Source organism: Rhamphochromis longiceps, linkage group LG2 (assembly GCF_057381845.1).
Source record: "Rhamphochromis longiceps isolate RC_006_pf linkage group LG2, R_longiceps_female_GT1.1, whole genome shotgun sequence".
In the NCBI taxonomy this organism is placed as follows: Eukaryota; Metazoa; Chordata; class Actinopteri; order Cichliformes; family Cichlidae; genus Rhamphochromis; species Rhamphochromis longiceps.
The window spans coordinates 9,533,822-9,558,984 of NC_140558.1; the positions used below are offsets into that span (position 1 = coordinate 9,533,822).

Genomic DNA, 25,163 nt, shown 5'->3' on the forward strand with positions numbered 1-25,163 from the left:
GTCATTTTCTATAAGACAAGAGGCACTGAACTGCTGCTGGGTTTCATTTCTGCTTCCATTGAAGTTTTTCTAAGCCCTGAAGCAGCTGTCCGCCAGTACAAATTTACGAAACCACATTGGTGGACTTAGTCTGCATATGGTGTGGTGATTCAGATCATTATTACTGACCCAGAGGAGCTAATACACATCCAGTGGTACTATAATTGATTAAAATACAAAAGGCTTCCGGTTTACTACACATCTTATGAGTACGGAGCCTTTCAGTATACTCTGCTTCTTTATTAATATAATTATTTACATTTTTCTAAACTCAATAGGAAGTTTTTTGTGCACTGGGATTCATACAAATATTTTGGTTTCTAATACAAAAGCTATAGAAATACATTTCATTGATATTGATGTTTAAATATGCAATGATGCAGAATTCACATTTAGTCCAATTCTATACAAAGTCACAAAATTGAGACCTGGAAGTAAGTTAGTTAACACTAGATTTACTAAACCTGCGCAAATTTGCGTAACTTCCCTAAATCCAACACCTACTAGAATTACTGGCTTTTTTATTTTCTGGTGGAAGTCCCGAGGTGTTAATCACCCCTGCTGAGATTTTCACAGGTCGTCAGCTCTTTCCTCCTCCAGCTTTTGTTGTGCAAACCACCCATTATCCTTGAGGCCTGGCCCGTTTGCATTTGCTCACTCAGAGTTGCTCAGATCCAAGCCAGGCCAAACCTCTGTGTTACAACCTTCAGAAACAATTTCAAAGTGTTTCAAACTTTACAGCGTTTGCAGACCCAGTGTTCATCATCCCTGCATTTGGCACAGGTGAATTTCTGACATGTTGCACAGGTAAACCTGCTGCGATTCCTGTTGCAGCTCTCTTGCACCTGGCACTGCGTTGTCTTTCCAGTCCCTGGCACAGCAGCTGCAGCAGCTTCAGCAGCCTGTGCTAATATTTCCTTGTGCTGCATGAATCGGCAACGTAGTTCTTGAGCTAGAAGACTCAGAAACAATCTTCTTTTGCCTGTCCACCCTGTACATACCTTGTACAAAATGTAGGCATTCCCAGCCGCCAGGTCCAGCATATTGTAGAAAACTGCTACTGGCCACCTGCGTGTTGCTGCTCTTACGGAATACATCCGTGCAAGTTGAGGAAGTTCACGCCAGACTTTATTCACCGTGCCCAGCAATGTTGTTTTGCGCTGCAGCAGTCTGTGCGACAGTGACAGTGAAGTAAAGAAATTGTCCGTTGTGACCTTTCTCCTATCATCCAAAAACGGCTCCATCAGTTTCATGACCACGTTCTCTGCCAGCCTCTCTCCCTTCTGACGACTGGGGTCTTTTCCCAAGTGAGGAGATGCACTGCAGACATATTTGGTGTCCAAGTCTGTGGCCATCCAGAACTTGATCCCAAATTTGTCTGGCTTGGTTGCAATATACTGTGTGAATGGACAACAAACCTTGGTAGGGAACAGTTGTTCATCTATGGTCATGCGTTCTCCTGGAGTGAAACTCTTAGCACAGTTCTCGTTGAAGTGTGTCCAGATGTCGGAGATCGCTGCAAATTTGTCTGTTTTCACCCGTTCTGCCCGTGTGTCCTTGTCATCAAATCGAAGGTGTTGCATAATTGAAATGAATCTATCTCGGGGCATTGTCTCTTTGATTACTGGCACCAGAAATCTTTCTGACCAGCAATCCACAATGGCACCAACAGGACACATGATTGCTCTTACAAACAGGATTGAAATGAATGCCATCAGTTCATGAACTGACAAATTCCAGTCCGGCTCTGTTCTGCGGGCTTGATGTACCGTATACTCTCTGATGGTGTGTAGCATTCCCACGTCTAACAGGCAAAGGAAGCTTTGGAGCACACTTGTAATTTTACGCTGTCAGAAGATAAATAGAGAATGGTAAATTTACATGAACCTCACTCTAAATGGGTTTATATAAATATCATATTGTAATGACCTGGCTGGGGTTGTTAGCCAGATGCATTCTGGGTATTGTGTTGTCTGTGTTTTCTATCGTTCTGCTAGTTCCTATGTGTTTGATTCGCATGTTGTGTTAGTGTTATGTTAATGTAAGCCACAGTGAAGTTGATGTGTGTTCTGTGGAGTGGGTTGAATTGGCATGGTTGGCTGACACCGCGACTCTATGTGGTGGGAGCGGGATAGGGGTTCGGTGTCAGCAGCATTACGTTGTTGTAGAAAAAGATGGTAAATAAATGACTGGTGTGAACCACTACTGCCTCCTGCTGGATCATTTGGGGATTATCGGCCTGCTGCTGAGACGCTCGGGGTCGTGCGGTGTATGAGGCACAAGCGCTCTCCATCCGTTGCGAAGTTTAGCGATAGCCGCTAGCGCCCCACTAGCCGTTTAGCTAGTGAGCAGTTTAGCCAGTTTAGCTCCACTAACCCACGGTCGTTACAATATGTAATATGGCAGTGACAAACCTTAGCAGACTCTGTGGGTCCAGCTTGCGCAGTGAAGCACGAGCGATTTGCTCCTGCACTGGGCATTCCAATGTCCTCCTCTACCCACACAGTGCAGTCTTTTGCCGTCTGGCTCAAACAGGGCTTCCCAGCACCACGGGGCCTCTTCCGTGGAGGCATGTTGGGTTCTTGTTCCGTCTCCTTTTCAGATTCTTCTGAGGAGGTATCAGTGGCCTGCTGGACAAATGAAACCTCTCCTCCGTCAGAATCTGCTTCGTCCATTTCCTGAAGCAAGGCCCAAGCCTGTTGCGCGGAGAGGTTCTTCCTGCGTGGCAGTGATACAGAGGCCATCCTGATGTGCGTTCTCAGAAATGTGAACAAGAAATGATTCTCCCTCCTGGTCGGTCTGCTTTTATGCACAGCACTGTGCTGTAGTCAAGCAATGCCACTCCTACACATACACAAATCTCTCCTGGTTGGGGGAGGGTGTTTTGCGCAACGAAAGCAGGAGAACAATGGAGCTGAAGGCCTGTGAAAATCTCAGCGGGGTGTTAGTACTAGAATTACTGAGCCTTTTTTTCCTGCTGTAAGTCCCTACTACTACATTTACTAACCCTGTGCAAATTTGCGTAAATTCCCTGAACCTATCACCTCCTAGCACCCTGCTGAGAGGCTTTCATCTCCATTGTAGGGTTGTAACACCGATTTTTCTCTTGCCTTGGATCTGAGCTACTCTGAGTGAACAAATGCAAATGTTCCAGGCCTCAAAGATAATGGGTGGTTTGCACAACAAAAGCAGGAGGAGAATCGAGCTGATGATCTGTGAAAATTTCAGCAGGGGTGATTAACACCTCGGGACTTCCACCAGAAAATAAAAAAGTCAGTAATTCTAGGAGGTCTTACGGGGAGGTTCAGGGGATTTACGCAAATTTGCGCAGGGCTAATAAATCTAGTAGTAGGGACTTGCACCAGGAAAAAAAAGGCTCAGTAATTCTAGTGTTAAAGTACTTTTATTCAAAACTAACCAAGTCTGGCAGATCACATTGAATTTTGAATTTAATGACACTTGCTACGCCAGAGTCAGTTTGATGAAGGCAGAGCTGGATCCAGCTCAGGCATACAAAGATGTGGTCTGGTGGAAAAGTAGCCATACCAAAACCAGAACACGTGTGTATTGGTAGTGCTTGGATTCCACATAGTACACATCAGTCATAACTAATCTGGAAGCACCTTTAATAACAGGCCAATGTTATGGCCTCATTTGCATGTAAACGTGAATTCTTGATGTAAAAAAGATGCTTTAATGGCATCAATGTAATGAGCCTAGGAATTTTCCATATCAACCTCACATCTTGGTCTCCATTTAGACATGACCAGACCTCCCTCTGCCGGCCACTTCCTCCAACTCCCCCAGTGGGACACCGAGGAATTCTCAGACCAGCCAAGAGATGTAACCTCTCCAGCCTCCTCCCACTAGGACATGCCCCAAACGGAGGCATCCCGGTCAGACGCTTAAACCACCTTTACTGCCTTCTTTCAATGTGGAGGAGTAGCAGCTCTACTCTGGGCTCAAGAAGGAGCTCGTTCATTTGGGAGAAGCTCAGACAACCTACAAAAAACCTTCATTCCTATTGCTTGTATCTTCTGTATATTCTTTTGGTCACTAGATTGTGACTGCTCCACTCTCACCTCACTCATGAAGAAAATCAAAATAAGTAAATTCCCATCTGTGAGCACTGGGAGATGCTTAAGCTTGGGCTTTCAAATCATTAAAAGAAAAAAAAAAAACCCTCTAAACATACTGATGAAGATGATCATGGATTTTGTGCTGCTTTGTAGGTTGGAAGGGTTTGTTTGGTGACCTGCAGTTAGCCAATTAAAGCTCTCTCTCCACAGCTTTTGCTCTCTTCTTAAAAACATTTCCTCTACTAAACAAAAGAACACCTGGAAATAAACACAATGCACTGACTGATTTTCTTTTCACAAAACAACTGCAGTAATTGGTTTTAGCTATAGGGCTGAAAAAGGTCAGAGATTGTTTAGTGCAACATTTATTTAAAAATGTTATGCAAATGTATTCATGGTTCTAGTTATGCTTTTCTGCTTACAACAGGGAATGACTGCTGTTGTACTTTCCTCTGATGGAGGTTTTTGTAACGTTTGATGTTGCAACTTGGAGCCAAATTTGCAGCTTTAATGGAGGAAATGTACTGGAAGACTACACAATGGCTGCCAGGAGTCCAATAAAGTCCTTCCTCTGACTGTACAGACAAGCAAATTTCCTGTGTCTGCATACCTGACAAATGATAACAAAATATTGTTTTGAAGACCATTTCCAAGCACACACATTTCTGTCAAAACAACTGGAGGCAATTGTCATGGTCCCCGCACCTCGCCAGCTGACAGCAGTCAGGCGCTTTGTTTTGTTTATTCTCCTCTCTCGCCTCTGCTCTCTCTTTCTCTCTCGTCCTCTCCCACTCTCTCTTTCTCCTGCCGGGGCGGAGCTCAGTATGGGCTCCCGCTCCTGGCCCACGCACCTGGGGATGATCAGCACACCTGCCGCTGATTACGAGAATTGGAGTCCTACTTAAGATGGCGAGTCTGCTCTACTCGTCGCTGGATCGTTGAGGTATCAGCGTCAATCGTCCTGCACTCTGCAAAGTTTGTTCGTGAGTACGTCTGAACCAGGAGACTAACTGTTTCCTCTGTCTGTGTATAGATTTCCCCTGGACCCGTTTCCCTGTGCACGGTGACTGAGCATGAGCAAGAGTGGTAGAGGAAAGAAGAGGAGCTGTGTGTGTTTGCGAGGGCTGTATGGAAATCTCCCCTCCCTGGACTCCTGCCCCTTTCACTCCAGGACCCTGGAACCCCGGCCCCTTTTCCCCAGACACAGGTGTGTGTGTGTGTGTGTGTGTGTGTGTGTGTGTGTGTGTGTGTGTGTGTATATATATATATTTCACTGTGGAGAACACTGTAAATAAATTCACTTTTGATTTGAAGGAACTTGTAGTCTGCGCCTGAGTCCGCTCCACTAATCGTGACAGCAATGAAGCTGAACAAAAAACAGCTTCTTGTTTTAATCAGCAATTCAAAGTAAAAAAAAAAAAAGTCAGAGATTGTTTATAGGCCTTATATTTCATGCCAGCAGTCATTTTGGATAAAAGAAAGATACCCGTCTTTCTCCCCCCCAAGAGTGAACCCACATTTGCAGGGAATGAACCATAAAAGCTGGTGACATCCATGGGTTTTCATCCTGTTATAAGCAGCACAGGTGCATCATGGCTGTGGTATCACCTCCCGTCATTGGCTGCGCATCACATGGCCTGTCCATGAGCTGGTCGACAGAAAATGTGGCAGCAAAGTGAGGGGGTGGAAATCAAACAGGGAAAAAAAAAAAAGTAAAATGGGGTTTACTGTGGCACAATGACAGTTCAATCGGCACGCGGTCTTTGGAGTCTCCGATGGGTTACACAGCCTCAGTGTTTAGCTGTCCCTTTGTAAATGTCATAGACAAAGCAGAAATGCCAGGCTTTGTGTATTTTCTGGCTGTAGCATGTCCTGCAGCAGAACAAAAGGAGTTATTTACATAAACACGGTGCAGATGTCCGTCACGCGTGTGATTTGGCAGCATTGGGCCTCACACAGAAAGGACTACGTGTGGCACAGGAAAATAACTGCTTTATGTGAGCTTCTTTTTTTTTAAGGGTCTAAAAGGTACTGTGATTAGTAGGTAGATCTGCTGTGGCTGGTACAGCTTTGTCTCTAAAATATTTTCAGTAGGTTTATTATGCCCGGTTTAAGGGGGCTGAGATGCAAAATGAAAAGCATCCATTTTCCCAGAGCAGCCTCATGAACAGCTAACTAATGATGAATAAAGGTTTTATTTATTAATCAACACTTTTACAAACATAGGAGATTAAATTAGTGTTGGGGTAAGTTAGGGCCAGAATAACAAATCAGTCCACAAGTCCCAAACAAGATAAACCCAACTAAAACACGAAGGCTTACCTTACCCTACCAAAATAAAAAGGCCTATGCCTGCTTTAAGTTTGAGCACAAAGCTCACAGCAGAAGTTGCAGAAAACCACTTGTGTTGCTGGTTGGGAGCTGGTTCCTTATGTATGGTGTGGTCATTAGGTTGGAACCAACATCTTTGAACTCAATATTGGCAGACCTTTGCACAAAAGGAGAAAACACCACCTTACCCCCAAATTAAGCATCTTACTGCAATGTTTAATTCAAGAATAAAGCCAATTTAATGAAAAGCAGGTGATTGGTTATAGGTTAATCTATACCCTGGTAGTCTAGTGGAAAAGCATAACTTACACTAAATCGATTGGTGTTAAGCTTAAGTTTAAAAGGAAGAGCAAAACTGGCAAGTCAAAGGATCAAACAAAAGGCTTCAATAAACTAATCAAAATTTTTAGATGAGTCACTAAATCAGTCAGTCGTAAAACAAATCTAAGCTAACAACAATACTTTCCTATCAAACAGCCTTTCTCTCTGCATTTTTTTATTCATTCGTTTATTTTTCATTCCCTTGTCTTAATTTTTGGCACAGGGCCCGCATCCTTGCAGACATTCTGCTGAGCATTTTCAACAAGTTTCCGTTCACTTCTATTCAGTTTAAATAAATTTTTTGTTATAAAACACCAAATCACAACAGCAGTTGCCTCAAGGCTCTTTATATTGCAGGATAAAAACATTATTCGCTATAATATTCCACTAGATAGTGATATATTTTATTAGAACAGCACAGCAATTGCAAACATATGCATAAATAACAATGACAATGTTAATAAAAATCACACAGTATTGACAATACAAGATATTTTTAAAGGCAGTAGCACTCCAAGATAGTGTGTGTCTGTGGGTACCTGTGTGTACACCTATGTGAACACTTGTGTACACATCTGTGTGTGTGTGTGTGTGTGTGTGTGTGGGTGTGTGTGTGTGTGTGTGTGTGTGTGTGTGTGAGCGTGTGAGCGTGCTTATGTTCATAAGGTTTCTCCATGTAGTGTCTCATAGTGGGTGTGGGGAGCCACAGCCCCTGCCTGAAGCAGGCATGGAGGAGACCTGGACCACAGTCATCCAAAGACCTAAGACCCAGGAACACCTTAGCCCCCAGCAGGGATCTGACAGAGCCAGGGGGCTGAGGCCCGCCAAGCAGCTCCTGGGAGTGAGCCAGCACACAACAGAGCATCCACCCAGTGGGGAGTCTGACTCTTGACCTGACACATAGACAAACAGGCACACACAGTCACAAGCATGCATTCCCACCCTCATGCACACATACACACCCAACATGAAGACACACAGCAGAGAGACATGCAGATGGCCCCTGCCCAGAACCCTAAATGTCCACATGCAATTTAAAATTGACAAGAGCGCACCGGCTCCAGAGGTGAGGCTGAATGAATAGATCCCCCTCTGGATGTCGTTCAGTGTGTCCACCCCTAAGACCCTATATGTATGTGTCTTGAGAATGTAATGAATAAGAGTGTCTAAGTTGTGAAGTAAAATTGAGACACAGACGGCCATGGGGGCAGAGAGAAGGAGGACCTCCTCTGCACCTCAGTGATGCACCTGCACCCCAAGGTCCTGCATGAGTGGGTTGATGGAACGAGAGGAGGGATGTAATTAGGGATGGGGAGGAAAGGACCAGCTGGGCACAATACCGCTGTTACTCAGAGAGGTGTGGTGAGGGAAACATCAGTCTTCACTCTATCTTAACTGAAGTAATTGCTTTTATTATCTCTCGCCAATATCATGCACATACTCAAAGGAGCTTGTAAAGAAAAGCGTCTGGACTTCTTTAAGTGCACATGCACATGCACATACAGACAGCATCTATACTTTAATTCCATTGTTTGTTCTCAAATTCCATCGTTTTCATTTTAATTCCGTTGTTTTCGTTCAAATTCTTTGGTTTTTGATCAAATTCTGTTGTTTTCATTCAAATTCCATTGTTTGTTCTCAAATTCTGTTCGTTTCATTGAAATTCCGTTGTTTTCATTCAAATGCATTTGTTTTCATTCTAATTCTACTCTTTTTATTCAAATTCTATTGTTTGTTTTGGAATTCTGTTGCTTTCATTCTAACTCTGTTGTATACATTCTAATTTCGTTGTTTTCATTCAAATTCCGTTGTTTTCATGCAAATTATTTTGTTTTTGATCAAATTCTGTTCTGTTCATTCAAATTCCATTGTTTTGATTCAAATTCTGTTCTGTACATTCTAAATCCGTTGTTTTGATTCTAATTCTGTTGTTTTCATGCAAATTATTTTGTTTTTGATCAAATTCTGTTGTTTTCATTCAAACTCTGTTCTATACATACTAATTTCGTTGTTTTCATTCAAATTCCGTTGTTTTCATTCAAACTCTGTTCTGTACATTCTAAATCCATTGTTTTCATTCAAATTCCGTTGTTTTCATGCAAATTATTTTGTTTTTGATCAAATTCTGTTGTTTTCATTCTAATTCCGTTGTTTTCATTCAAATTTTGTTCTGTTTATTCAAATTCCATTGTTTTGATTCAAATTCTGTTCTGTACATTCTAAATCCGTTGTTTTCATTCAAATTCCGTTGTTTTCATTCAAACTCTGTTCTGTACATTCTAAATCCGTTGTTTTCATTCAAATTCCGTTGTTTTCATTCTAATTCTGTTGTTTTCATGCAAATTATTTTGTTTTTGATCAAATTCTGTTGTTTTCATTCAAACTCTGTTCTATACATACTAATTTCGTTGTTTTCATTCAAATTCCGTTGTTTTCATTCAAACTCTGTTCTGTTTATTCAAATTCCATTGTTTTGATTCAAATTCCGTTGTTTTCATTCAAACTCTGTTCTATACATTCTAAATCCGTTGTTTTCATTCAAATTCCGTTGTTTTCATTCTAATTCTGTTCTGTTCATTCTAATTCCGTTGTTTTCATTCAAACTCTGTTCTGTACATTCTAAATCTGTTGTTTTCATTCAAATTCTGTTGTTTTCATGCAAATTATTTTGTTTTTGATCAAATTCTGTTGTTTTCATTCAAACTCTGTTCTATACATTCTAATTTCGTTGTTTTGATTCAAATTCCGTTGTTTTCATTCTAATTCTGTTGTTTTCATGCAAATTATTTTGTTTTTGATCAAATTCTTTTGTTTTCATTCAAACTCTGTTCTGTTCATTCTAATTCTTTGGTTTCATTCAAACTCTGTTCTGTACATTCTAATTCCGTTGTTTTCATTCAAATTTTGTTCTGTTCATTCAAATTCCATTGTTTTGATTCAAATTCTGTTCATTCAAATTCCGTTGTTTTCATTACAGTTTCACTCTATTGGTTTGGCTCATTTCTTGAAACCGAGATGACATTCTCAAAACCATAAGGTCATTTGCCCAAACAGTCTTACAGTTCTGCCCAACATTATAGCTCACTAGCAAAATCAAATATCTTTCCCCAAACTCTTCGTCCATGCTTCAAAAGCAGATTCCTTTCTCATATAAAAGGTCAGCACAGATCCTTCTCAATTGCCTTGGCACATCTGCATTCATTTAGTGCTTTTGTCAAAATAACCTGGATGGTTTAGCACAACACCATGGATCCCCTGCAAAAGCTCATATCTCTCCCAAAAGAGTTTATCCATGTGTCAAAACTAAATATCCTCATATAAATAGTCAATGCCCCCAAAATGCATTATACCTTTGGCATTGTTTAAGCACTGCAAGTCAAAATGCTTAGACGTTTTGTCACTGAGGCACAGGTCTAGCAACAGAATACCACTATGAATAAAACTAAAAGATTTTACAGTAAAATCAGCCTCCAATAAACCACTCATACTCAAGGAAACTGTAAACATTTTTATTCGTACAAAGAAATGTTAACATTAGAGAACATACTGTGAAAAGAAAACATATACAGGATTCTGTAAATGTGAACAGTTATAAACACAAACAAAAAAAACAAAAAACTCTAGCCTACCATACTGTAAATAAAGTTTCAGAACTATAGTACAGTAATATTTTCAGTGGTCGCCATTGTCACCCTCTCTTTCCTGGCCACATCCTCATCCCCCTGGCCATCGACGCGCTGCTCTCTGTCAGGCCATAAATTCTCATCCACATCGCAACGGATATTTTCTCTTGCGATGCAGCGAGGGAAGAAACGGCGTGAATCTCTCAACCATCCCCTACATTGATCCCCTGTGATGTCCTCACATGCAGCATCCATTGCATGCAGCAGGGCCCTCTGGTCTTGAGCCTGATGCTCATACACCCTCCACCTCCAAGCTGAAAAAAAACTCCTCAATTGGATTTAGGAAAGGAGAGTAAGGTGGAAGAAACTCCATTAGCATCCGGGGATGGGTGGTGAACCAGGTTCTGATGCATGGGCCGCGGTGGAAGTTCACATTATCCCACACAATGACATAATGTGGTAGCTGAGGTCTTTCTTCACCTCTCTCATTTTCTGGGATCAGATCAGTATAAAGGTGGTCCAAAAAATTGAGGAGCTTTTGTGTATTGTAGGGCCCTAAACTGGGAATGTGTGGCCACACCTCTTTCTGATATAGCGGCACACATTGTTATATTTGCTCCTCGCTGGCCTGGGACATCCACAGTGGCTCGGTGGCCAATGATGTTACGGCCACGCCTTTGACCTTTGGCCAGGTTGAAGCCAGCTTCATCAACGAACACTAGGATGTGAGGGGTTTCGTTGCCTTCTAATGTCATTATTCTCTACAATAGAAGATAAATAAATCTAATCAGTCAAGTAGAGACAGATACTGCAGGGAGGATCTAAAGTACTGTAAAAACAGGGAGTGGAAAACTGAAGACAATTTCTAGGCAAAATGCTCTAGTCACACAAAGCTGGATTCTGAAGGTAAAAAGGATAACGCAAAACAAAAAAACAGTGGTAACCATGTCTTACTGTAATAGTGTTACAATGATAGACAACCAGTAGTTGACTTACATGCACATACTGGTACCGCAGCCCTTTCACTCTGTCAGTTTCTCTCAAATGGTACCCTGTAAATCTGTTTCATGGTCCTCTGATGTTTCTTCAATACCCGGTCTATTGTGGAGATGCTGATAGAGTTTATATTTTGGAACATTACATTGTCTAGCAGGATTGCATTACGAATCTGTCTCAGTGTGATGGCATTATTTGCAATGACCATGTTGCATATTTCTCGTTCTTGTTGTTCATTTAGAAGTTTTCTTCTGCCACCCACTTGAGGCTGTCGTCCAATCCTAGACATACAAGTCAAAGGTCAACACTGTAAATTTGTTACAAAATGAGTTACCAATGTAATTGTACTGCTGTTGTATGGTACTAAAAGTGTGATGCACTGCACAGTGACTGGAATACTATTCACAGTATTTTCTCCATTTTTATAGTATCATATAACATCACATGAAGATATTACAGTACTCTAGGCCTACACACACACCAACACTGAATAGTTCAATAGCATAGTTCTGTACCTGTTTTCCCTGCGAAAGGTTTGGATGATGGAGGAGACTGTAGACCGAGGCACGTTAGGCTGCACTCGGCGACCTGCCTCTGCCATTGTGAGGCGATGGTTTATAACGTGGTCAATAAGGGTGGCCCGGATTTCATCTGGGACATCATGGTGCCTCCGTGCTCCTCAGCCTCTTCCCCCTATTCCTTCATGCATTCTCACTCCTCCTCTTCCTCTTCCTCCTCTTCCTCGAGCAGGAAGTTGCTGTTGTACTTGGCGAGGTGCTTCCATGTTCACACTGCAAATGAAACTGGCCCTGGGCCAAGCTCTGTCTATATACTTTTGGCAGCAGTCATAATCATAGACAACACCTGTCAGGTATCTAAACAACCTGTTTGATTGGTCATCTGAGATGTGGGAAACTGCTCCTTTGTTAGTTCTAATTTCACCTGATTGATTGTCAAGTACTGTCATAACTTTATCAAATGTTCCAAGATATTCTTTCATGGTATTATATCTTTGACTAATTTTGACAGTTGAACAGACAATTGTGCATATGATGACTTACACAATGAAACCCTGCTGATATGTTTTGGAGTGAGTAACTATTTCACTGAAAAATCAACTAATCAGTTTAGATCGCCAAGATCTATTTATTTGGAAAATGTGCTAAATGTGGGCTCATTGTGCTAACTGTAGCTACTTGTACATAATCATTTGAAAAGAAGCACAGAGTCACTTGAGACATGTACTAAAGCATTTGCAATTTGATAAAACCAATGAAAAATGACATTCTGTTGTGAACAATTGCAAGGTGGTTTGGAGATTTGTCCATGTTATTTTGAGAATGTCATCTCGGTTTCAAGAAATGAGCCAAACCAATCGAGAAAAACTGTAATTTATTTTGTTCTGATCTTCAATTACTGCTCACATCAATACACACAACTGGGAATCTCCAATGCAGCTGACTTGGAACTTAACACAGACCCTCAAAGATCAAATATTTGGCTGTCTCATGTCACTAAAAGTCTGTTATTCAGGGTAATTACACTCAAGTTTTCAGGATGTAGTGTTATTTGATCAAAGCACAATTTTAATTCAAGCACTGTCAGACAGCAGAGTCAAACAAGCAAATATTTCTCAGCTCGAATAAATTTACTAGGCCACATAAACACGTACTCCTTCAAATAAGAGAAATTTTGTCAGTTTAAAGCTCATCAACTTTTTAAGCTTTTACTTAAATTATGACATGTTTTTTGCTTTAAATAATTTGCAACAGGCACAGAAATGACTGCCTGTGAAGTGAATTTTGCAGTTTGTGTGACTGAAGCATAATGCTCCTTGTCATGGGCCTGGGTGGACCCAGGGCTCATGTGTTATTTTTGGGAGTACTGAATACAGTATGATAAGTCTTATTAGACTATCTGATTGTTTATTGTTGTTTGTGGGTGTGATCTGCTCCTGGTCTCTCGTTTCCCTGTGTACACATTTGAGTGTGTGTGTGTGTGTGTGTGTGTGTGTGTGTGTGCGCGCGCGCGCGCTGTGGTGTGTGAGTTTTGCTGCCACACCAGGTATGGAGAGTCGTCTCACCTTTGAGCATTCCACACCTGGGAGTAATCACTCACCTGTTGCTGATCAGCCTAATCAAGGAAGCTATTTAAGAGAGTAGTGGAGCGGCAGACTGCATGGCAGTGTTATAGAGGACTGTGGAAACATGTGGACGGAGCAGAACACTGATGTACACAGGCACTGAGGAGGACACAACACTGTGGATTGTTGGCACTGTTTTATGTTTTTTTCTTTGTAAATAAACACACTGTCTTCATCCAGAAAGTCCTGCGTTTTGGTCCTACTTCAACCAACCCTGACACCTTATCATATCTAGTATTTTACTTCCCATTCTGTTGTCACCACTAAACTCTTGGGTAAAAAAGAGAACAACAGAAAAATAGTGCAAGGAAAAAAATGTCACCTAACTGTCACACAACAAGATTTCAGTCTAAAATAGGACATAAATTAGGGCTTGCTTCAGTCATGATTTGAGACAGTCTGCATTTAAACCTGAAGATGTGTGTTATAAATGTAGCCCAGTTACACAATACTGCTTCTCCTCTTTAGTTTGATGAATTCAAAAACTCATCAGACTGAGACTGAAGAAGTCACTTGGATGAGTGACGAAACGTTTCTTCCACTGAAAACTTTACGTCCAGATGAGCAGAATTTAATTTTTAGGATTTCCTTGCCTGGATGATTGAGCATACATCAAGACAAATCCATTAACATGTTCCCAAAAAGCCACTTGAAGAGCATGTGAGGCTTTGGAGACGAGAATTTTCAGTGAATGAGCGAGCTGTATTCAACACTGCTGACAGAATCTTTTATCTACAGCGAATGCATAAGAGGTTACCTTGGAGAGAAGTGCACTTGTTATAAGTCCTTCAGTTTTCCTGAAATCAGCCACGAGTTGGAACAGTACAAGTTCTTTAAATGTTCCATTTGAGTGAGGCTGTGAAATAACTCAAACGCTGCACTGTTATCGTTAATATTGAGCAGTCTAGTTGCACCGAACGGATCGATAAAGCAACCAGTGGCACAGGCTTCATTAGAAATATCCAGGCTAAATGTTGCAGAAGCTTTGGAACAGTTTTGGAGTAGCACTCGTTTAATTTGTCTCAGGCGACAGAGGTCTTCAAATTAGAGTCAAACTGAAAATCTCCCAGAGACAAAAACATTTCTCTTTAAAACGCAGGAAGTGAAATGAATGAGAAATCTTTTCTCACCCCGTTCTCTCAGACATGATGTTTGAGCCTGTACTCAAAATAATAAAAATGCGTTATTGTTGATTAAAAAAAACAAACAAAAAAACTCCACTTAATTATTACCTGGAGTAAAGCTTCATACCTTAACAAATGCACACTCATATAGCAGCGCTCATTGTCTCTCACCTTTATTTATTTTGAACAATTCATTACGTCTTTGCCCTCTGAGGCATAACCGATTCCTGCTGTAACTATGTCAAGCTACTTTAACATACATTTTGAGTAATACATCACATGGGTTTATGAAATGTTGAAATTTGACATTTGGATATGACAGTGATCATCAGTCATCAGTGTTTTTAGGGCAGCGTCTAAAATATCTACTAAAATGTGTGATAAATCATATCTGGGGCAATTCTTCCCACGTGTACCTTTTTATCTGACATGACATGAATATTTCAGAATCAGCTCCTTTGTACCAATCTCTGTGTCAACATTGACTCTCTCCCTGTTGTTCAAAAGGAAGCAGAGCACTTACTCTGTTTTTGATTTGCTGCTTCACAGCTGATGATACTTTGCTTAAGCAGTTCATGGCACATCCCATCATTAAGGTACTTTTTCTGTAGGTGGTTGCTTATTTTTACCTGCACATATGTGTGCTCTGCTAAACCAAAACACTTAAAACACTGTGACAACACTTCCCCCTCTCAGGTAATGTCCCTCCCTCCTGGCTACAAAGTCAAAAGTTGAAATGGCTCCGCACACCCCGGCACTTCTTTCATCTCCCTCTTCCTGCTCTCTCCTTGAAGATGGTGGGCCTTTTCTTTGGGAAAGCCCCAAAGGCAGCCTGGCTTGTGGTCTTTGATGTTTTCTCCCTGTCTCCCATCTTAGAGACCCCAAGTGCTAAGAAAATGGCTGGAGAATTGACATCTGGGATACATGAAAAGACAGGTTAAAATGCCCATCAATTAGATATATTACTTGAAACTTAAGTATTACAAACAAAAGCAGAAAACTTCTAATAAATTATTCATAGGGGCCCTCTAATTGGACCTATTTTCTTAAAATGGCTTAAAATGGATTTTGGCTTCTTTCCCAAGTGGTGTGGAAAGAAAGTCAGCCAAACTCTTAAAGCACTCTTACTAATAATGAAAAACTGAACTGACTCTGAGATATTTCCTTGAGGCCAAGGAGGTCAATATCTTGGAAGAAAAAGTGTTTCAGTTTTTCCCCTTTCTGAAGATAAATGTGTTTGTACCTGTTAATAATTGCCACACAGAGGAAAGGTGAAAAACCTGCCGTCACAAACTCATCCTGGTATCATCACTCTTCCTCTGTGATCTTTTGTAGCTATATGGCTTTGTTACACTAAAAACAGTGGACTGAGATGCACACATGTCACTGTAAAAAAAAAAAACGTTGCTAAAACTTAAAAACTCAAGGCAACCGACTGCATTTACGTTTTTAGGTTCTGATGGATAACTTATAATTTCAAGTTTAGGAGATAAGTTGCTTTAGCTAATGTTTTTGTGTTGACAAAATTAATAATTGTCCTTTTTCTCAACTCATATTTTGTTTTTGCAACGTATTTCCTAAAGTTTACACAAGGTATTAGTTTTAGTTTCGGCAACGTATTTCCTAAAGTTTACACAAGGTATTAGTTTTAGTTTCGGCAACGTATTTCCTAAAGTTTACACAACATTTTTTTTTTTGTTTTGCCAATCAATTTCCTAAAGTTTAGAAAAAGTATCTTTCATAGTTTTCATGAGGTGCTCCCTGTTGTACCAATGAATGTTTACACAGTTGATTTTCAAATAACTTTGTGTTCAAACACAACTGCACCACTGACAATGTTGACTTTTGAGATCAGCCATTTTTAACATACTGACAACATTCAGCCACAAATAAAGTCCTTCCAAAAACACAAAAAAAGTCAAATTTTTGTAACAAATGTTACTCATCCAATTTTAAAGGTGGTGTTGTCAGACAGAATATCAAACCTATCTTGATAGATAGTCACTAACAAACAGATTCAAAACATCAGATGGCAGGATGTGAACAACTTCTATCTGGTTTCCATACAGCAAACAACTTTCAAACAAATTTTTCCACCACTTGTCTTTTAATAGTAATGGTATCAACACTCCAATTTCCTGTGAAGTTCAGTATTGCGCCACATTTGTTATAAAACTAGTACAAATGTACCTAAAACCAGATTATAAAAATTGTTTAAAACAGCTCAAGTTAGAATAAAACCTTTCAACATTTTATAATAACATGTTATACATGAAATCTGCAATCAGTCATGCAAGCCACATTAAGTAAAGTTGGAACAGAAGACATTGATTCAGAACTTTCTGCACCTTACAGTTTTCTTAAAGACAGAAATGAACTTTTTTCAGAGCAACTTGCCACGAAACCCAAAAACTGTAAATCAAAACAAATTGCCATTCTGTTTTACACAAGTTGTATTTGAGTTGAACATGTTGTCAAATAGGTTAGACTTTGGTTAAGAGCTTGGTTTTGAAGCTTCTTATCCTCTGGGAACAGGTAGATGTCAACTCCATAAAAATGTGTTGCACAGCTTCAAATGTGTACTTGAGTTCTTTGGGAAACTCCATGTTGAGCCCATAAAGTAGGCCAAACAAGTAGGCAAAGGCAGTGGGAAGGTCTAGCAGATCATCAAGAATAATGTCCTCTTCCAAAACAATGGCAGTGTTGACCACTGTGGACTGCGAGTTGGGTCCCACGTAGTCCTCCAGAACAGTGAGGATGCCCACCGTAACACCTCGGGTTGCCCTCTCAACTGGATCTGTATCCTATGCAAAATAAAAAACAACAGTACATATAAGTCTCTGAAAACCAAAACTGAAGATTGAGTAGATTTGCATACTCACCAGACATGTTAAGAAGAGTTTGGTCTCGTCGTCGCGAACAAATATCGGTAACCCTTCCAAACTGATGGTTCGTCGATGCTGGACTATGTTTGAGACCTAAAACAAGGAAATCAAATAAGACTCAGTCTCATTTATAAACCTACCATTTTGTTTTTAAAACACATTAAGTGTTGTTGCTCAAAATACAGCCTTAAGAAATAAGATGTTGAAATGAGTTATTACAGATAATTGGTCATGTTTTTGTCAGATTTTTTTAATTTATTTATTTTTTAAGTAATTTTGATGTGCAACAAATGTAGCACACTTATTACAACATTTATAACAAAAAGTGCCATGAGTGGGATGAGAGTTGAACTGTCTGTCATGACCTGCAATCTGCCAAACACAGCGCTGCTTGTTAGCTTATAATCCCATTCAGGACACACTTTTTGAAAACTAACAATTTTTACATCAATTTAGTAAATATTTAATAAAGTATCTTTCGTTACAGTGGGAACTTCAGGTTCCTCATAAACCAGACACAAATACATTTTTATATATTACCTGTTCATCAAACTTCTGCAACAGGGAATCCATGTCATTGCGGAAAGCAGCTTTTCTAATTCGATACAGCTTAATCAGCCGAAGTGAGTAAGTGTCGAGGGCAGTCATGAAGGTCCCCATGAGATCCTTGGTGGTAATGCGTGAGAATTCCGCACAAATCTACAAAGCAACAAAAAAAATATAGAAGAAAACTTTTAAAGGTACATTATATAAAAATCACATTGTTTTCAAATTTGGTTAAAAGAGCTTAATTTCAAAACATTTAGTCTCGGTTGATCTATTGGTCAGGCCTTGATTGGATTTTTTTTTTTTCCTTTAGTGGTAGTGGTGGTACAAATTATAACTGACGTATTTAAAAAAAAAAAAAAAAAAAAAAAAAAACCCCAAGAAAAATCTGATCGGCAGATCTTACAGTAAGTCTATAGAATACCTAATCAAATGTTGATAAGACAAAATAATGGTTTCAATTGTTACAGGATGCATTGCAGAAAAGAAATAAATCAATAAATTGTATTTTAAATTCATTGAAAAAATTCCATTAATTTTATAGTTATGTAGGAATGAAGTAAGAATAACATCCTGTGGTCAAATTTGTATACTTTCATAACACGTAAGTGACTTTCTCAATCCTGTTCTGTGAGTTTCATGGCTGTTGCCTGCTAAGGGTCAGCACCAAAAGATTCTAGATGCCCAGTGAAGACAAGTCATTGCGGCGACCGTGGTTCAGGGGGTTGGGAAGCTCATCTGTAACCGGAAGGATGCTGGTTCTATCCCCAGCTCTCTCTGTCCTGGTCGTTGTGTCCTTGGGCAAGACCCTTTACCCTACCGCTTACTGGTGTTGGCCAGAGGCGCGATATGGCAGCGTCACTTCTGTCAGTCTACCCCAGGGCAGCTGTGGCTACAACTGTGGTTTCCCTGCACCGATGTGTGAATGTGAGAGTGAGTGAGTGAGTGAGTGAGTAGTGGAATTGTAAAGCGCTTTGGGTGCCCAGAGAAGAGCGAAATAAAAGCAATCCGTTATTATACACAGCAAGTTGACAAGTAAATAGATTTCACTTCAATAGTTGTTGGTAATACCAAAATTAGCTTCATATTTTTAGAGCCAAGTATTTTTTTATATTTTACCACTAGCATTGTTAGCTCATCGCGAGCCTTCAACCTTTTCTACAAGATATTGGAGTGATACAAACAGATGCTTTTAAAGGTCCTATATCATGTAAAATCAACTTTTTGGAGCTTTTAAACACATTTTAATGTTATTTCCTTAGATTAAAAACCCTCCAGAGTGGTTTTTGGCTTAATTCAGGCATTTCTTAGTTGTCTCAGTGAATCCTTTCCCCATAACCGTGGCTCAGCTCTCTCTTGCAAAACGACTGACTCGTAACATTGGGATTAAAATTTCTTTCTAACAACTCCAAATGCCTTGAAATTTTTCTGGGTGAATAAATGAACGTTTTCCATTTTAGAAATAAGACCACACTGGGGGAAAAGGGAAGAAGAAAAAAACCCCGGAAGTTTTCCTTTAAATATTTAAGAGATTATCTTACCTGTTCTTTCAAGAAGAGAGCTGGCCATCTGAGCTGCATTTCCTTGACCAAGGGCTGCATCTCCACAACTTCTTTCCTCCTGAGAGAGAATGTGATGTCCATCTTTTGGGTGATGAGTGCCATGTTCTTATCCCTCTTCTTCATTTCATCTTCCAAAATGCATCTTTCATTTTCAAGAGACTCATCATTGTAGTTTTCTGGGCCATCAGGGATAAAGTTGACTTCACCTCGCTTTGGTTTCTTTAAGGAAAATCTATTTGAGCCACTGTCATCTTCTTCCCCTCTTCTTTTTCGATTGACTGCAACTTCACTACATCCAGCTTGACTTAGCTTGGAACGGTAGTTGCCAAGCTTGAACTTAATGCTTGTTGCCCAACCATCATATCCTGTGCCATTGCCAGGCTCTTTGAGGCAGGGATGTTTGGAAACTAGCTCCTGTGCAACAGATGTTATTTCATTCTTGTCAGGGTACGCTTTGATTGCAAACATTTCTTGTGCCAGCTTGTCTAGAATTTCCATCTTGATGTCTCTTGTTACACTTAAATTTGCCCCTGCTTTCTCATATACCTCATTGCCCTTGCGAAGTTTTAACGCTACATCATAGGAAAAGGTTGGGATAGGAAATGGATTTGGCCACTGTGAAGTGCTACGCATGTAGGTCTTTGTGGATGAGGATGGGCTGAAAGAAGATGCTGAACTCACACTGGCTGTATCAATAGATGAGATAGCGCTATGATCAGATGGAGTCTGTGGTGGCGAGGTTGATGCATTTTCCTCCCAAAAGAGGTGCAACACTGCCCGTCCAGCAGGTAGCTCCTTAATATCCATCAGGTTGCAAAGTGCGTTCCCAAAATCTGGGTCTTCATATTGTATTGCAAAGTCACCTTCAAGTCCAAGCTTTGCTTGTAGTTCATCTTGAAGCTGCTTCACAGATTCTGGAACAGTGGACAGTTGGATTTTTCTGATAAGTTTTGGACTGACGTGGACTCGCAGTAACAGGGCCTGTGAAGACAAACCAAAAAAAAAAGGGCGCAATTCTAAATAATTGACAAATTCAAAGTAATCAACTGAAAACTATTTATGAATAATACATACCATCACTTTCAATGCAGGAGGCACGTAACAGGTGTCACCATCAGTTGTCCATCTACGCAGTATTCAGCTAAAGGGTGGTAATCATTCAAATCTTCTGGGTCAAGTATTTCCAGATCTTTGTAGCTGCTGTCAAGCCGATATGATCTGTAGTGTTCCATAAACCAAGAGGAGAGCTTTGTAGCAACAAATGACACTTTCCCAGAGTCTACCAAAATGTTCAGTATCTTGTAGAATTCAGGTAGTCCACTCAGTTGTCCTGATGAAATGATCATGCCTTTAACATACTGGGTCCCATACAGATAAACACATTTAGCAAATGACACAGCTTTTACCTGTGGATATTTCAGTTTCAAGCACTTCTGAAGATTTTCATTCAAGAAACAGATGTCAACTGTGTCAATATTATCAACATGCAGACTTGGTTTAAAAAGACTGTGACCATCTAAGAAGTATGCCATCATTTGTTGATGCTTTGAAGAAAGTGTTAGTAGTATATTCTTAAAACATTGGACATCATGCACAGTTTTCTTGAAAAAGTTGTGCTTAGATTCAAATCGAATAGTCCACAAATCAACTAAGGGACCAAAACAACGCACAAGATGACTATAATGTTCAATATAGTGGTGTTTTGGCTTCAAATTAAAATCAGGAAAAGTCTCTATCAGTAATCGTCGATGATCCAATATTTTGGTGTCCAAGTATGACAATATTTCTTCTGATAGAGTTGTCGAGACAACAATTTCAACAAGCTCCTTAAGGTCCATCAATACTTCCCATGATGGCTCATGTTCTGGTATACGGGTCCCAATGATAAAAGGCAGCAAACGCAAAAGTGTCCAGTTTTCATGTCCATTGCCACTCACTCTTCCTGTTCCAAAACTGGCTTTTGTAATTTGTTGTGGCTTGTTGAGCTTATCAGAGAATTTATATGGAAATGATTTTATACGTTTGTTTAGTCCTTCAAATGTAATAAAACCCTTTCTGATTAAATCTTGAGGACACAAACACAATTCCACAGGGACAACACCTTCAAAGAAATCATGTAATATATCTGGAGGAAATCCAGTGACTGGATGAAAATAGGACAACGCACTTAAGGCACAGGAACCTTTGACACCACACACACTTTGTCTTTGACCATCCTCAAGCTCTTCTAGAAAAATGTTATGCTGTTTCACAGTTCTTAATGGAAATTCTGTAGGATCAAGAGCTGCAATCTGATGTTTATCAATACTACAAAATCGACAAAATTTGTCGACATTAAAGGACTCCAAAAAGCCTGCAAGGCTGTGAGCCCCAAGGTTATCTGCACAGACACAAAATACAGTTCCCTTTAAAAAACTATTTAAAGATTCAACATACACCCCTGTGCTTTCAAGACATTTTAAATCCTCAATGAGTGGATAAAGAAAAGCATCATACCCAAACTGTTTAACGTCTACACTTTTACCAAGAAGAGCAAGCTGTATTGAGTGTAATGTAGAACGAAACCTTGCAGATAAGTTGAGTACAACCCAATAGACAGCAGTTATTTTATGAATTTTTCGAGATGTTCCTAAAGGTTTGCATATTTCAAAGTCGTCAATATACAAAGCTAAACTAATGCAAGTATCTTGCAATCCTAAAAGCTTGTTTTTAAAATACTGCCCATCTCTAAATGATCTGTAACCTTCACTAATTTCTTTATCAAATGCTAACTTTTCAAAGAAACTTTTCTCTTTCAATAAGTTCTCCAAGACCTGGTTTACTGAGACATAAACAAATGTATTTCTAGTTCTCGCTTTGTAGATGTACTCTGTAGGCTCAATTACATGAAAATTATTCTTGAAATAAATATTTCTCTTGTAATCAGTAGATAATGCACCTTTTGGTTCTGTTGAGATAATTAATGGGTTGGTTTTGAAAAGTGCATCATTTATATTTTTAATTACATCATCATCTGCCTCAATGTTCTGTTCAGCAAGCACCTCTTTGATTCTTTGAAATGAATGAACCTGAGAAAATTTTAAAATGTCACTAATTTCCTCAATAATTCTCTGCAAAGCACTTTTAGAAACATGTAACAATGTTTGCATGCATAGAAAAAGTCTAGCTATTTTATGTTGAAGACATTGGTAATCTACAAACTCATTGTCCTCTTTATCACTTGATGCTACACCTGAACCACTTGGTAATGTCTCTGGCTCCTGAGAGGTATTTAAGGATTTATCAGGGGAGCTACTTTCACTAGGACATGCATTTGCATGAGAAATCAGTCTAATACAGTTTTTTATATCTTTTGAGTTTTTGTGCTTTCTGCTTGTGTGTGACGTAAAGGTTGATAAATTGTTGGTAGCATAGTCACATTTTTGGAAAGGACAGGATACAGTCTGATTTTTTTTAAGTGCCTTAAAATATGTGAAATAAATGTATGCTGTGAGCAGTTTTCCTTAAATTCACAAAAATCACAAAAAAATGTTGAGATCTCCTGCCTTTTCTTAGCCCTGTTGTGTGATCTGCTGAGGTGAGACTTCAATGCCCCTCGTGTCCTAAACGAACAGACGCAGTCACTGTAAACACAGGGCAAATGAAATCCTCTATGTCGTAGCTGGTGATGTCTTGGCTTGAACAGACAAAAGAGCAGAACTGGCACTGCATACAAAAGCTATAATGAGAAGAGAGGAGAGGACAGTGTCAACAATTCAAAAGAAACCTGAATTAATCTCAAATTACCAAAGTTACATTACCTGATAATGTGTTTGGGGCAGGGGGCAGGCACTCCTGTTCTGATTCCTCTCCTTACCAACTCCTCATCAGTCCCTCATAAAATCAGGACAAGCAGTGGTCTGGAGTTGGCTTTTAATTCTCTAAATAAATAAAAATAGCAATTAGTTTTAAAATAAAATACCAGCTTCCTGACATTACTTAAGAATTTTTTTTCTCCTGTCCTAATTTTTTTGGCTCACTAAAGTGAGCTGATTCTGCCTTGTAAAATGCCATGTGAAACACAGTAAAACAAATAATTTACAAAACATACATTACATCAAATGTTTAATTTATTATTAACAAATTGTATTCTACATGGAATGCACCAACAGTATACTGGGATGTATTATGTAAGCCAAGGATAATTTTGTGTGATTGGTTTTACAACTTATACTCTCAATCCAATGTTTGTCTGAGTGGGATAAAACTCCTGAAGCATCTGTTTAAATTATCAGTGCATTTATTAATGGTGCTCCATAAATAAACCAAAACAATGTTGTTTTGTGCATAACAAAAAGCTCACAATTGTGCAGTCAAAATGTAAAATAAAAGATGCTGAGCATAATAACAAAGACAGATTTTGCAGCTGCTCTGTTTCCAAGTTCTACTGCACAACTGACAGCCTGGAGTTTGAAATCCTCTTTGTAACCGTGTCTCTTACAGGTGCCATTTATGGTCCTTACACACATAATATGGTAATATTACGTTGAAGCAGAGTAGTATCACTCTGCGAGGCTCCTCGGTAGCCGTAATGCTCCAACAATCCATCAAGCAGTGCAGCTTCATAGCTTACCAAAGTCGTACCAAAACATTTTTTGACATTTTTTTAAGCTGTGTACCACATAAAATTGGTTCGAGGTCAGTAAGCACAACCAGAATTCATACATAAGGCAGACTGTCGATTTTTGAGATGAAAGGATTTTAGGCCGTGCGTCAACGCGTTAGCCCGGTTAGCTCACTAACGCCACCCAGCCCCACGCACGGGGTGATCCGCGGTGACTAGTTAACGGAGATTTGCCCCGTTAATGCAGTTATGGCATTAACTTTACGCTGACAGCACTAAAATAGTAATCTTCAAATGTTTTCTTGTTACCGACCAGCTCCTCTTTGATAGCTGCCGTGTCCATCTTGTCGTTGCCTGCAGGTGAAGCGATGGGGGAGGGGAGTTGTGTTCAGTGAAGGAGAGAGGCGGAGTAACACAGCGTAGAGACAAAAGTGGGCGAAAGAGAGGCAAACTTGCGGCTCCACGAGTATAATTATAATGTAACAGACTATATCGATATAAACGATATTGTCACATCTCATATTTCATTTAGTTCATTTAGTGGAGCTCGCTGGCCATGAGGACTCCACCACCCCGTTGACACAGAAACTAAAGCACACATTTTATTGGCTAAATGTGATTCGAACAAATTAAATGACATGGCAGCAGGCGCCCCCGAACTTTATTTTATTTTATTTAAATAGCGGCGGGGGGTTGCTGCCGTTGGTCATGAGTGAGCCAGCCTATTTTGTTTCGTTCGGTGGTATGGCGGCCACAGACTGCACTTCATGAAATACGCATAGGGGGTGTCGCGGAGGCTTGTCAGATATGAGCGCGCCTCTTTAGTAGCGAAGTTTGTCGGATTTTCATTGCTTTGTGACATGGAATCTTAAATGATATAGTAAACACATACCCATTAGCCACAAGGCTTC

General features: G+C 39.9%; 1 protein-coding gene and 1 long non-coding RNA gene across 2 annotated transcripts; both read right to left on the reverse strand.

The window, feature by feature from the left end:
* Positions 1 to 16,307: 16,307 nt before the first annotated feature.
* On the reverse strand, positions 16,308 to 22,266 carry LOC146676962 (uncharacterized). Its single transcript, XM_085380771.1, has 5 exons — positions 20,724 to 22,266; positions 19,629 to 20,630; positions 18,082 to 18,240; positions 17,539 to 17,634; positions 16,308 to 17,460 (listed from the first exon to the last, which is right to left on the reverse strand). The coding sequence occupies exons 1-5, from the start codon at positions 20,724 to 20,726 to the stop codon at positions 17,140 to 17,142; spliced, it is 1,581 nt and encodes a 526-aa protein (XP_085236897.1). The 5' UTR covers positions 20,727 to 22,266; the 3' UTR covers positions 16,308 to 17,139.
* Positions 22,267 to 23,320: 1,054 nt separating this feature from the next.
* Positions 23,321 to 24,602, reverse strand: LOC146676963 (uncharacterized). The gene is made up of 3 exons (XR_014907688.1): positions 24,566 to 24,602; positions 23,450 to 23,569; positions 23,321 to 23,367 (listed from the first exon to the last, which is right to left on the reverse strand). It is a non-coding gene; the product is annotated as an uncharacterized LOC146676963 (long non-coding RNA).
* Positions 24,603 to 25,163: the final 561 nt, after the last annotated feature.